The sequence below is a fragment of the Leptosomus discolor genome, chromosome 2 (assembly GCF_034619465.1).
Source record: "Leptosomus discolor isolate bLepDis1 chromosome 2, bLepDis1.hap2, whole genome shotgun sequence".
Lineage (NCBI taxonomy): Eukaryota > Metazoa > Chordata > Aves > Leptosomiformes > Leptosomidae > Leptosomus > Leptosomus discolor.
Window position 1 is genome coordinate 91,954,467 of NC_141392.1, and position 14,806 is coordinate 91,969,272.

Consider the following 14,806-nt stretch of genomic DNA (forward strand, 5'->3'; position numbering starts at 1 on the left):
GTACTGGGGCTAGATCTGCAACTATCAATCTGCTCTGTGAAAAATTAGATGACTCAAAAAGTTTTAGCCAGGATGCTAAAGAGGAAAAGCCAAGAGATAAAATAATTTTTAGGCCTAGAGATGATGAAGAGATGGAGTTTGCTCCCAGTGAAATGAGGATCACTGGAGTGAGTGGAGAAGGAGTTCAGCTGGTTACATTGGACCCAGCTTCTGGGGAGTTCATAAAGACAGACAGAATGACAGCCATAGATCATTCTGGCTTTTCTGGCTTGGCCTTCAGTTAAAAAGGCAAACTTAATCTGTAATTATATGCTGCGAGACGTTTGTTGTGACACGTTAGGTTAATGATCCTCTTCCCCTAATTCTCTTAATCCTCATCTTACTTGTGCCCTAGTTAAAAATGAAAGACCTCAAACACGAATTTGGCACTTTATCAATTTACTTGTATAGAGCAGTCCTGCATCCAGGGATTTAGTGGCATTTCAGGCACCAACAAAATATGTAAATTCGAATCCAGCTACTTGCTCTACCAGTCCATCTGGTATTTATATCAGCAGAGCTGCTCCTAAGGAAATTCCTACCCTGCGTTATGGACCAATCTCTTAATTGCACACTTCTTCCGTCATTAGTTATTTTCTTAATTCATATATATAAATAAATATATATATATATGCGCACACTGTTGTAACACTGTAACTTTCATATACTGAACAATATCTGTCACTAGACCTGGAAAACTTGTCCATTGCCAATAGGAAATGTCAGGTCTTGTTAAGCTCATGAATTAAATGAAATCCAGGTCTTCTTAATGTATAACCTTCTGGGCCTGCTATTAATGCAAACCCACTAGAAAAATTTGTCATGACAATTTGACCTTTCCCAAGCAATAATTCTTTAGTCATGGTCAATTAGGAGGGTTTTCCTCACTTAAAAATATGTAAGAGGACAAAATAACTAGATACCTAAAATAAAGTTGTTGAAATGACAGCTGATTTTTTTCTGATAATTCAAACCTATGTATTTCACTCCCACAGTTGGGAATAAACGCCTGCATGCAGCAAGCATTCTTTTAACAAAGACTTAATATAGCAATGCGCCCAGGAAATTGCCTCTTAATTTAGTGCTCACATTTCTTCGTCAACAGCAGTTTAATTTTACATATAAAACTCTACTCAGTACAAGATTGTCCTGCCTTGTCCATGTAATACAAAAAACATCTGGAGAGTTCAGTGAACATCTTTGTGGGAGGGTAAGTGGTGGCTGAGAGTTAAGAGTTGAGGTTTTTATTGCTGGCAACAGTTTTTAATTCCACGCCGTTGTTTAACGGTCAATATGGTTACTCTGGGGGTACATTTGAGTTCAGGATCCTATTTTGTGCTCTCTGTGGGTTCCCTATACGTGAATGATGGTGTTGTAGACTGAGCGGTATGCTGAAACGAAATATGCTTAGCTAAGAATGTCTAAATCTTCAGTGTTTGTCATTTTAGAGGTTTCATAAAATAATTGCCTGTGTTTTTTCTAGCCTTCTGCTGTAAAAATCTCATCTATAAGGCAAACAGGGTGAAGCATTACAAATAATTGCTTTATGATGAACCAGCTTAAGTGTATTTTGTGTTCACTTCCAAAATTATATGTGTCTGTGTATATATATATATGTGCATGTAAAACTATATAATAGTTTGGGTTGGAAGGGAACATTGAAGGTCATCTAGTCCAATCCCCTTGCAGCGAGCAGGGACACCTTTAGCTGGATCAGGCTGCTCAGAGCCTCGTCCAACCTGACCTGGAACTTTCCCAGGGATGGGGCTTCTACTATCTCTCTGGGCAGCCTGTGCCAGGGTTTCACCACTCTCATTGTAAAAAATTTCTTCCTTATGTCTAGTCTGAAAACCAATACATTTTGGTTTTATATATAAAACCAATATTTTAAATGGAAAGGGTGGGGGGTTTTCATTCCAAATATTTAGCTGTTTGTTTCATCCATATTTTTTAACTCCTTAGGATTGATTTTTATCGAAGTCTCATGTAGACAGTGGAAAATCTTGGCAAAACCAGTTGCAGGCCATTTTGCTGCCAATTTCAACATGTCCCTTGTATAGGCACGTCCTGCAGCAGTAACATGACACGCATTAGACAAAGTGCGACCAACAGAAGGGGTCAGTAACCCCTGGGTCAGAACTGCTGCTGTGCTTCGGTAAGCACTCAGCAGCCTTTTAGGTGAGCCCATTCCCTTTCATATTGCAAGGGACTAACACCACCTCTGTGCTCAGACATGTCTGTCTCAGCTGGAGAGGCAGTATCTGATAAATGAGAGTTGTTAACTTATGAAAACAAGCGATACGTGCACAGAGATCACCTTGGTGTGCCCTCAAGGCCTTTTAAGTTACTTTGCTTGTAATAAGAGGATGCCAGAAGACCTTTAGAGTCTATGTATAGCCTGCATATATATAAACACATGCTTACGCAAAATGTGCAATGCGTGTACAGTTATTCTGCTTCATACTTGCTGCAGTTTCCAAGCCATTTCAGTACTTCTTTCTCCTGTAGTTACCTCTTTCTAAAATGTAATCTGCCTAACAAATACCATCACAGTCATATGCTCGAGTGTATGTTGTCACGCTGAGAGACGGTTGCTCTGTGGAACTGCAGGTTCATCCCATCAGTAGATCATCCTGCATTAATGCCTCAAGCGCTAATGCTAAGAAATCTGTTCTGAGTTCCCTTAACTAATAAGTGACTCTCACTCCTTATCAGAGTAACAACTAACAGCGAGAGCTTTGTAAACAGAGAACATCACTAGGCTTTGTTTTTCTAATCTGTCCATATCCTTGATTACACAAGGAACATGAGGACATGACAAGAGAAAAGCATCTCAAGTTCTCAGTGAAGTATTAGGGCATCAAGCTGCGGTGCAGTGTTTGGTGTTACATCCTGCATGCACAACCCCGGTTCTATGCGGTACTTTGTTACTCTCTTTTGGCTACTCTCTAGGACTGCAGGGACTAGGACTGTAGCCCTTGTGTTACACTGTAAGCAGTGCAGGTTACATATCACAACAGATAAAAGGAGACCGTACAACTGTGCTAGTTTAGATGGGAATTTGCTGCTCCCACTTCATGGTCCTGTCGTGCTTCCAGATCACCAGTCTGGCCTTACAGTAAAAGAGAACACAGCGCTTAGTCTTTTTGTACATTGCATACAACACAGATGCTTCATATTAGCAATGTACTTCAGAGGCCTTTCCAGCATCACCAGTACGCTAAGCTCGCTTGTTATTTCGCACACTTCAGCCAAGAACAGCAACCGGGGATGTGGGAGGGAGGTGGGAGGAGCTCATCACGTGAAAGATAAGGAACTATTTTATAATCTGGCAGAAAGCTTTTCCCCTAAGGGCACTTCTGATCCTCAGGGAAAATCCAAATATCCTGATCTCACTTGTTCAAGGTTTTGTGCTACCACAATTCCACTGATTTCAATGAGCTCACTGCTGATAAATGTGGAATTAGAACTCAGCCCTAAATATCAGACCCAAAATAGGTGAAATATAATCTTATCAAGTGGGAATTTTTGTCATCTAAATCATTTCGGTTTCCAAATATCCTGCCAGTTAAAATGAGGCACTCAGCAAAAGATGTTTTCATGTATGCAGATGAAGGCAACAAAATTGGCTACGAAAACTTGCCTTATCCAATATGGGAAAGGGGTGCTAAATATCAACAGAGATGTGATCTTCAATAACTGACAATCAGCAATCTAGAGTTAAGGGTAAAATAGGCATCCCCTGCTTTGCAGTTGCCTCCCCCAAAACCTGGTCTCTGGAAAAATTTGGCAGCACCCAGCTCCTACTGATTTGTTCCAGCATCCCAAAGTACAACAAGATGTTTGTCCAGCAGCAGCAGCTGTCCAGGATGGTTTGGGAACTGTCTTCGATGACTGCTCTACTTTGAGCTGTAAGATAACAGAGGAATCCTGCAAGAACATGTAACAGTAACTAATAAGCTGGTCTTCAAAAGAGGGGGAGCATCTCGCAAGGCTGTTGTCTTACAAACATGCAGCACTTTGTGCAGCCAGAAAGTAGCAAATGTGGAAGGTGTACTTTCCCTGATTACCCCTGTCAGAGTAGTCCTCATCTTGTTTCTAAAATGCTTTTTCATGCATAGCTACGAGAACATGCATGGCTGTTGTGATAAACTCTGCTCTAGCAAGAATTTGCCTGATATTCCTCAGCACCTTGCTGAACCACAGATGTTAGCATCTGTTACTCAATATCTGTTAAAAACAGTTTTAAAATACATTGTGCTTTCAGATGGGCTTATTAAACTTGTTACAAATGGAAAACTTAGAACCGAGAGTGGGAAGAGGAACACTCCAGTAACACCATGTTACTGGTATTCCAGAGTAAAATTCACTGACCCTTTGCCAGAGCCAGAACCTCCCTGCCCTGCTGGTAGTGTCAAACTATGACATAATGGAAAGTGTCTCCCTTTTCCAAGATCTTTAATAGTCCTTCTCAGTCTAATACCTGAGCACCTCAAAGCAGTGAACCTCAGTAATGCTACAAGGAGCTGAAGAGATTGATTTAGGTAACAGAAACCTTGTAAGGGGAAAGCCAGACATCTTACATAAATTCATGGTGTATGTTCTGAAGTCAACAGAAAAATTCAGGCACTTCAAAAGATCCAGTATATGGTTGGACGGTTTTCTTCAAGTGAGATAAATGTCTTGCTATTGACTAAGAAGTGAGTAAAGATGATTGGCTTGGAGGATGCATCTCGACTTTTATATGTCTCCTAGAAGTGATCTCAATACCACACAAAGGTGTGTTCTTAAGAGTCCTGAGGAATTTGAAGCAGAATGAAAAAGTAAATCTTGCTCTCTCACAACCTACCCCAATAGTTTAACCACTGGTCAGTCTAATATGTATTTTACTTATTTTATTACTACTGAGACTATTTATTATTTTTATATATTAATTATATGTACATAATACTATTTATTATTTTATATTATTAACTTTTAAATTTATTAGCATGCTTTATTTATCTCTTTACCTTGCTATCACTGAATCACCATATATAGACTACAACATACATAATAAAACAAACAATAAAAGGGAAAAAATACATATGTAGCGGGTTTTAGCGTAAGTTTATGCAAAGTGGTTACCAGATGGGAGAAAATTCTTTTCAAGCATGTAATTACAGTAAAACCACATACTGTGCCTTCGAACAATTCTTTGCTGTTTTGAGAAGAGCGGTCAGCTTAGCAGGATGGGGCTCTCTATGGCTCTATGGAAAATAAACCACATTAGACCAAGGCATTGCAGGGAGGAAGCAAAGAGCTAGTTCGTGCTGTTAAATTAACACTGTCAAGAAAATAGACAGCTATCTCGTATTAAGCTTTTCTTTGTTGAAAATGTACATTTGTTCCTAAAAACAGCAATACAATAAGCAGAAGATTTGGCCTCATTTGTTTCGAAACAATGAAGCAAGAAGGGACACAAAGAACACCCATGGGCAACTCCTATGCCATGGGCAGGATAGCTGCCACCTCCTTCAGTCGAGGTTATTCCCAATGCAAATGTTTGCTCTCCTTTAGTACTTCCAGTGGCCACTGGGAGGAAACTAGTGCATAGGGAATGGAGGAGTTCATCAATTGGAGGAAAACTTCTTTGCTATCAGCTGATAATAATTTTGCCTAAAGTCTTTGCTAAAAGTCCCACGTGAAGAGCACACACAAGTCTATCCGTGGAAAAGCACAAAGTGGTCAGCTTGGGTAGATGTCTGTTTCCTGGAGGCCATCGTTTTCTGTGAAGCCATTGTGGCCAAGTAGCTGCGAGCCAAATTCAGAGTCTCATTCATCTCGCTTTAGATCTGGATTTCAGCTACATCTACCACACATCCTAGAGCCATGCCGAGCCCCACTGGGGAACACATAAAAGCTCAGCATCTGGATCAAACGGCTGCTTCAGGTGCAGCAGATGATGTCTTCAGGTTTGAATTTGTTTTCGCTAGTGTTGTTGTCTTTTAGGTAAATCAACACAGTTTGCATCTGAAGAGGCTGTACTGTTTTTCTTAACCACATTTTATGATTACTGGCAAATAATAGCTTTAACTTCTCACAGAGGGGAACAGAATGACTCTGGCATACAACTGATCTGAGCAGACAGCTCAAAGCTGTGATCTACTCTTTCAGTCAATATAAACTGACAGTGTGATTATGTACCTTCAAAACAAAAATGTGCTTTGGAATGGCTCAGGAAATACTTACCAAGTGTAATTATTATTTAAACAGAGCACCCACAGAAATCTCATCACCCAAACATGTGGATGAGGTGTTTTATTCCCGTAGTCCTTCCCTGGTGATGGAAATAACATTTTAATGGTTAGATAGTGCTATTGCCTGTTTTTAAAAGTGCTTCAGTGGAAATACATGTTTTTTCCATGCTTGATGCTTGTTACGCTTGATTTTCAAAATAGCTCTTTGTTTTTCCCCCATTTTCATGCAGCAGTTAGGATCATGGATGAACCAGAATCATCAGGCGAAGAAGTTTTAGTTACAGCCAGCACTTACAAAACATTGCCTTTCTTCATTGGTTCAAGTGATCTCTCTACCACACAGCCCGAAGATGTTATTACAGACGTGCTACCATCAGACCAAACAGCACCACTGCCTGCAGCAACCAGCCCATCCTACAGCCACTCTGAGATCATCGAACAGTCCCTGGAAGTACCGGATTCCTCAGTGCCTCCCGACGGCACCGGAACAGAAGTGCAGGATATTGCTGCCGAGTTAGATCACGTCGGCGTGATGAGCACAGCGGCGCTAGATGAAGCGGAGCATGGCAGCGGTTACATCTCAGTGCTGACGGCTGAGCCGGCAGGAGCCACCCCAGCTACTACGCTGAAGTATGTAACTACCAGCTCCATGACAACCGCAGCCAAAGGCAAAGAGCTAGTGGTTTTCTTCAGCCTGAGGGTAACCAACATGCACTTTTCTGATGACCTCTTCAATAGGAGCTCGACAGAATACAAAGCACTAGAACAACAGTTCACGCAATTGGTGGGTGAAAATCAACTTGAACAATATATGCAATAGTCGGGCACAGTTCAAAGAAATACGCTGAAGAGCACAGCAGTTTAACGATATCAGACCCTAATACAGTTCAGTCTGATAAGCTGTATCTTTAAAGCATCCATAAGCCTGGGATGCTCTCAGGGTGTGAAGAAAGAGTTTATGAAGCCAGTGATGAAAGTTTTTACTTGTTCAAGAGACTCCCGTTCTATGCCTGGCATGTAATTTATTTGGCTTTTTCTTAGATGCACGTCAACAGTAGCAGCGCTGATTACATCTAAGGTCTATGTCTACATGCTGGATTTAAAACCAGGCCTTTTAAAATATATGATAACTTAGCAGGAGGAATGTGATTAGATATGGATTTTCTCTATGGGTACAATAGGGTAGCAGGTCAGCTCAGTAACATGCCTATTATATTATGCCCGAACCTACCTGGATTGAACGTTTGAAAATAATTAAAGTTGGCTTTTGAGTGAGGTGATTTTTTTCTCTTCCAGATGAATAAATTCCCCAGCTGCTATGCATTTCATTACAGGGGAAATTGCTGCCATCCATCTCAATATATTATTGAGAAAGACGCAAAAGTCCAGAAGATAGTGCTAAACAGAAAAGTGAATTTGGTGGTGGAGTTTAACAATTGTACTAAATTGAGACAAATAAGTGTGCGATGGGTGTACTTGATAATGAAATGTGACTATAAGAGAAATTAACAGCAGGTAGACATCGACAGTAAGTTAAAATAAAGGCAAATTTCTGTTTTGCAGCTACTTCCATACCTTCAGTCCAACCTGACAGGTTTTAAGCACCTGGAAATACTTAACTTCAGGAATGGAAGTGTGATCGTGAATAGCAAAATGAAATTTGCCAGGACAGTGCCATACAATATCACGGAAGCAGTACACTGCGTTTTGGAAGATTTCTGTGATGCTGCAGCCCAGCACCTCAATTTGGAGATTGACAGCTACTCCCTGGATATTGAGCCAGGTAAGATCGCGTTACTCATGTACGTGCAAAATCAAAACCAAGCAGCAATCGGGAAAAATTATTCCAGAGCGTTACATGTATTAATGTTTTGAAAATAACGATATTAGCAATAGCCTCCCAGTGATCAGGAGTAACAAGAAAAATCAAGATGTTGCAGATTATCCGCAGACATGTCTTCATACTACAGTGAAATGCTGGGTGGAGGTGTTGGTCTGTGCATGTACAACAACTGCTTTTCAAAGCCAAATATGGTGAACTAAAAACTCTCTAGACTAAGGGCTGGGCAAAGACAGGTGTAAAGGATGCTCATGTGCAGTTTACAGGAGTTACTTTCCAGATCTTGCACCTGAATACGTAAACATAATTTCTGATTGTTTGTGCAATGTTGTAAGCAAACCATACTTCAGAGCACAGGAGATAATTTCTAGGAACAACTAGATTCTACAGATACCCACTGACCAGAGCACGACTATACGTAGCACTCCATAGATTTGTTAATTCCAGTATCCTTCCTGATTCAATACCTTTCAAATAAGTCTGCAGTCTCTGTTGAACAGTAAAAAGTCAGTTACAGCATATCTGGACACCATTGCAATGTCAGAATCTTAAAGTTTTCAAAAACTATATTGTTTTATAAAATTAAAGCCTGGATCTATTTTCAGCTTCTGGTAATTATCAGGGCTGAATTTTATTTCATTGGCTCGGAGAAGAACAATACCAATACCTCAGCATGGAGACGCCTTTAGCAACTTCGGTTAAGCTGTCTTTTTATGTTTAGATCCCTGAAAATTCCAGAACAAAAATCCATTTACAATTCATGCGGGCAGTTTCTAATCTGTTTTCATTTTACGCATCTCCTTGTGGCCACTAACTAAGAGCACAGGTAGTGTGTGGTAAAGAAAGTTAACAAACTCACAGTATTCAAACTTTCAAATACTGCCATGATAAACTGGTGCTTTGCTGAATAAAGTATTAAATGAGTTCACTAGAAAGAGTGAACTTTGGGCTACCACATGTTCTCTGCTTTGGCAGTAAGTTTTCATTAAATAAAAATTAAAATTAGGAAGTTGCTAAAATGCAGACACAGAAAAATGTAAAAATCTTTCATCTTCATCCATATCAGCTCCTTTACTGATTTCAACACTAATTCAAGAAAACGATATCACAATGATTTTGCTGAGAGTTGCTCTTTCAACATTTATGAGCAGTAGTAAAATGACAAAATAGAAGAAATTACATTTAGAGAGCCAGTATATTCCCATACAGGTGTTTCAAAGCCCTACTGACTTTTCACTTCAGGAAAAAACCCACCACCAAACAAAACAACAACAAAAAAAAAACCAGTCTGTTTAGTAAATTAAGGTAATTTAAGCAAATTCCTGTTTATTGTGACAGTAAGAGCCATCTAGTGGTAATAATATTATACTGAATAGAAACACTGATGGGAACTGACAGTCCAAAATACACATTGAGACTCAGAAGCTGCAAAGGGCTGACTGCATTGGTCATAGATGACACCATCAAGAATAATACAACGAGTTTTTAAAAATACCCACATGCACTATTTTTGTCATTACGCAAAGGGAAAACACAGAAAAGATGACAAAGTATGGCAGGTACATAGCCCAACACTTTGTTAGGGAAAATGTAACATTATCACAAAAAAATGACTCTCTAACCCTGCAAAATGCTCACGCCAAGCTCTACTAGTCAAACAGAAATGTACTGAGACCTTTCAGCTTCTGCAGACAGCAGGGCTGTAGCACGCAGCCCTGGGCAATGCTGACACAGAGCCTGGGTCTCCTTACCGGCAGTACCAACCTTTATTTCCACGGCTATGAAGGTAAACTGTGACCATCAAAACTGGGGAGAGGCTTACAGGAGAAACGCAGTTAACATAGCTGTTACTGTTTTAACCACGTACTCACTGATACAAACTCATTTATTGACCATTTTTCCTTTGGAAATGTTCTGGTTTTGCTTGGAGTGCAACTCTGTGTGGGGTAAGAAAACAATCTGTAAGAATTAATATCCCCTCTTGACTTGCCAGCTTGTTTTGTTTAAATAGAGACTAAACTTGCAAGTCCCAATCAGCAGTACCCATGACCAAAGCAAAGTGGATTTTTAAGTATTTTATTTAAAACATATAAGCAAGGGTTTGCCTGACAATAAAGTTACTTTGCAATGTATTGTATTATTTTGATGCCCAGTTGTTGGGGTTTACATGTACATATGTTTACAGTCCAGGAGCAAAATAGATCCCAAATCAAAGGCCATAGAATTACAGGGGGGATAAAAATGAATGGCTCTGCTGGATTAATTTCTACCACTTAAGCACATCCTACTGTGTGTCTGAGATTTCCAGTACCACTATAAAGAATGTGATGCTCATTTTTCATTGGAATTAGTATTACTGAGCATCTAGTATGGAGCATGAAGTGGCTCCGGAAGAAAATTCTCAGCCCAACCAGCACCTACAGGTACTAGCTGCAATATCCAGTGCGAATCTTCTTTTTAATCTGCAGATTTTTCTTCTTAAAAAATGTTAAGCCCACATTAACTTAAAAGGGCTGCACAGCCCAGCTCGTACCTGTGGATCTGCTCTCATTTCTTTCTCTGCGCTCTCTTTGCTGGGTTTGGGACACTTTCTTTTTTCTTTCTTTTTTTTTTTTTTAGTTATTTTTGCCTTTCTGGATTCACACATCCATTTGCTGGCAAGAACAGAATTTGATTCCCTGGTCTGCTTCTCATCTTTTCCCTTCTAAGGGCTTTACCCCATAGTACGCAGGAAACTGCCTCCATGAGACAAGATTGGTGGATGCAGCCCTCCTCCTCATCACCCCATCAGCACAGGCTGGGCAGAGCACTGGGTTAAAACGACTCCTTCGGGGGCTTTTTTTCATTTCTAGTAAGAAGCAGAAAATGGGAAAGCAGCAGTAGACTTGTGTGACAGCTGAAGTTAGGACTTCAAGCTCTATCTGACTTGGGCTTTCCTATGAACATCAGCAGGCTCATTTTCCCGTTATCTCAGAGGCAACCCTTACTAATATCTTAAAAACAAAACAAAACACCCAGCAAGTTTTCCCAATGCTAACACATCACGTAAAAAAAAAAAGTGCCCAGCAACACATATTTTCTCTAGACTGTGGCAGTATTTCTAGGTTGCAGTCCTCATTGTATCGTGCAATATTCAATAATCTGATCCCCTCTCCTTGTCATGCCCTAAATTATGTGTTTAAGATCATTACAGCTGAAACTATTTCCTGCACACATACGAGGCTGTAGCATAGTACCTGTGAGTATAAAACTAGCACAGCAAAAAGGATAAAAACACCCAAATGTGAAAAATCCTTGTCAGCGAGACAAAAATAAGATCACAGCTTAATAGCGATGAGGTAAACAAGCGTAGAAGTAAATGTAAGCCTGCATGCTTGTGTGTCATCTACAGACCGAAGGACGTGCGTCCTTTTAGGCTAGACTACATCCTCCCATTAACGTGCACAAGTAGCAGGCCAGTAAAAGGGAATTGTTTTCTCTAGCTGCCACAAAGGCTGCCAAGTTACTCCGGGGTAATGCACCAATTAATGATTTACCCATCCTTCACAGCTGATCAGGCAGACCCATGCAAATTCATGGCATGTGACGAGTTTTCCGAATGCATAACGAACGAGTGGACAAAAGAGGCTGACTGCCTTTGCAAACCCGGCTACGCCAGCCAAGACGGATTACCCTGTCGGAGCCTGTGCGAGCTGGAACCGCATCTGTGCGTCAACGGTGGGAAATGCGAGCTAGTTCCAGGAAGAGGAGCTGTCTGCAGGTAAATAAATGGTGCTTAACGTGAGTGCTCTTAACAGACCCCCGATACGTCTGTTGCATGAACAAGTAGGGCTGAGTATATATTTCTTTTCAACGGCATAAACTATGCCAATAAGCCAAGACTTCAACGTTCAGACACTTAAGGTACATTGCAACACCCTTCTTCAGTATAGACATTCCCACTATGGATAATCCCATTTCTGCCTGTTAGTACACATGGAACATCATGATCTAGTTATTTTTTAGAGATGCTTTAGAAATTTATTAGAAATTCAGCATCACTGGCAGAGATGACATGTACAAAGCCATGCATTCCTTTCAGATTTGTACATACATCTCAGAAAAACGAAATCACACATTCATGGTTTTGCTATTGATTGCATGGCAGTATTTTAAGAAATGACATTTTTCAAAGATGTATTAAAGAGGAAATCTATATTCTTTTAAACAGCCCCTGTGAGCGCTGTTCTGATTCCAGACCACCCAACCAAGCACTGAAAGCTGAGGCTGCTTTCAGGGCTTTCTGGGAAAGACTTGAAGATTAGCGGCTCCTCCTAACTGCAAACACATTCCATAAGGATTTTTACAGGAAATGATGTTACGCTAATATTGAGAACTACTACAGTACTTGAACATATTAATTCCATTTTAAAAGTATTGAGCTCCATCTTATTGTAAGACTAGACTGCCCAGGGCACTAGGTGAACCTGTATACCAGACTGGCAGGAAGTAGCTGACCAGCCACACGTACAAGCAAGAGACAAGTTACAATTCTTGCACTCGTTTAGTCTCTCTAATACTGACTTTGCTAGGTTAATTATACGTCTTTTAGCAGATTTAGGATTAGTGCCAAAAAACAAGACTACTGAGCAAATTATTCATATGATAATTTCACTGTAACAACTGCCATAATTCATTTTGTGCAGTGGGCGTCACAGAAATTATAATAGAAGATTATACTGAAATCACCGCAGCTACTGCTACATTCCTGCCTTGTGAAGTCACAGTAGCGCAGCTGCAGTATTTTGTACTAGAAATCAGCCTATGAGCTAAAGAAGTCCTCTTCAAAACTCTGTTGAAGTAGCAAAGGGTATAGCCTACTCCTCCAAGACCAACACACTAAGGAAAATAACACCTTTCCATTTCAGAAAAGCCCTGACTTGGTGTACAGTAATAACCAAAACACCATTTGAAATTATTAAAAAAAAATGGTAAAAATAATAAATGAAACTCTTTGTGAATTAGAGCAAGTTACAAACAAACAAGCTTACTGCCAGTCTCAGACCGACAGCTTGTGCAAACTTGTACAGCCTGCAGAGAGAAAATTATGGCCCATTATTTGCCTTAGTCAAGCACTTGTTTTGCTTGTGAATTTACTCAGAACCACGCCAGTTTTTCCACTAACTAGAACCCCTGTGCTCTCATCTAAAACATGGCAATCTTGTCCCTTGCTTTGAAGGGAGCTATTTGTAGTAAAACTCTTATTTCAGGCCTTGCCACTCAGATTAAAATACCAATAAGCAAAATATAGGCTTTTCGAGATGTGTTTAGATGTTACTCCAAAACACACCTGAACCCAAGGTTCTAAACCACAAATGCTATTTCAGCTTCACCTGTGGGGCTAGAAATTTGTCAGAGATGTTCCAAATCCATAATTTCCCTAGAATTTGTAGGTTGGCAAAGAATGTATCAGTAACACTCACTCGCATGAATCCAAGAATATTAACTTCCCTCTATTACCAGTCACGTTATTTCCTACAGACACGTAACAATTAAATCTATCAGGAATACTGTGCCTATATTTAAACGCAGATTTTCCTTTGTTTTCATTTGAGGTACTCTGTATTTTCTACCTTCAAGTTCTGTACATTTTTCTCTTCCTCTCCCCATTTTAGATGCCCTGTACGTAGACACCAGCTGTACCAAGGACAGCGCTGTGCAAAATTTGCTCCAGAACCCATACAACCCTTCATTTTTGAACCTCTCATTCTTGGCTTACTAAGCCTTGTTTTTCTTGCCATCATTTTAATCATTAAGTTAAGAAGAAAAAGCCAAAGAAATTCTAATTTGCAGTAAGCTGCTCACGATCTTTTTCTTCACATTTCAAAATATTCCTTTTTTTTTCTTTTGAAATTCAAAATCTTACCTAAACAAAAATGTTCTGCATTGTAGAAGTCCTACTCTCAACAGCTGCAATTCAGAAAATGCTGTAAGGATTAATCCTGCTTTTGAACATGACGAGCCCATAACTAGCTTTTGTCGTACGGCTTGTGGTGTAAGTGCTTGTGTCAGTTCCTCAGAGATCATTGGTCACGGAGCATTACACGAACTTGAAAACACAATTCAGCGTGGAGGTAAAATGCATGGAAATCCTTTTCTTACCCCTCAACAAACAGCCCCACCTCAGATAACAGGTCCATCTTCGTGTATTAACTCTGCAACTAAACCAGATTGGATTCTTATCTCTTGTTTGGCAATTTCAACTAAAAATACTAATTCCTTTCTTTGCTTTCCACGTTTACAGCTGTGTAGGTTTCATAACAGGACTGTAGAACTGCTTTTCTTACAGCTCTCTTGCATGGCTGTGGCTGGCCGTCCTATCCGAGTGCTTTTCATGATTTAGTAAAGTAACTAATCTACTGCTTTTATTTTTCTTTTTTTTTTAACCGTCGTAGGTCACCAGACCAGTTTGCAAAGCCAAGACTGACAAGTTAGTCTCTGAAATTCTTCATTTCCAGCATCAGCCAGACAAAACCAAGGTTTGTGACTATTTTTAAGACCTTTAAAAATCTGTTACGTTTCCTCTTTGTACGAATTTCATACAGAGAACGCTTGGGTTTTTAGATGCTTGATATGACGATAACGAACCCTTCTTAAGTGCTTTTATGCAACAAAATGTTCCATTCTGTATACCCATCTGCTAATGTGG

The 14,806-nt window shown here is 40.0% G+C and overlaps 1 protein-coding gene across 1 annotated transcript in view; it reads left to right on the forward strand.

The window, feature by feature from the left end:
- IMPG1 (interphotoreceptor matrix proteoglycan 1) overlaps positions 1-14,592 on the forward strand; it is a 61,756-nt gene extending 47,164 nt beyond the window's left edge. The window contains exons 13-16 of the mRNA XM_009959335.2: positions 6,509-7,062; positions 7,842-8,061; positions 11,668-11,878; positions 14,553-14,592. Of these exons, the coding sequence (XP_009957637.2) occupies positions 6,509-7,062; positions 7,842-8,061; positions 11,668-11,878; positions 14,553-14,592 (1,025 nt within the window). The remainder of the gene's footprint in view (positions 1-6,508; positions 7,063-7,841; positions 8,062-11,667; positions 11,879-14,552) is intronic.
- The last annotated feature ends 214 nt before the right edge of the window (positions 14,593-14,806 follow it).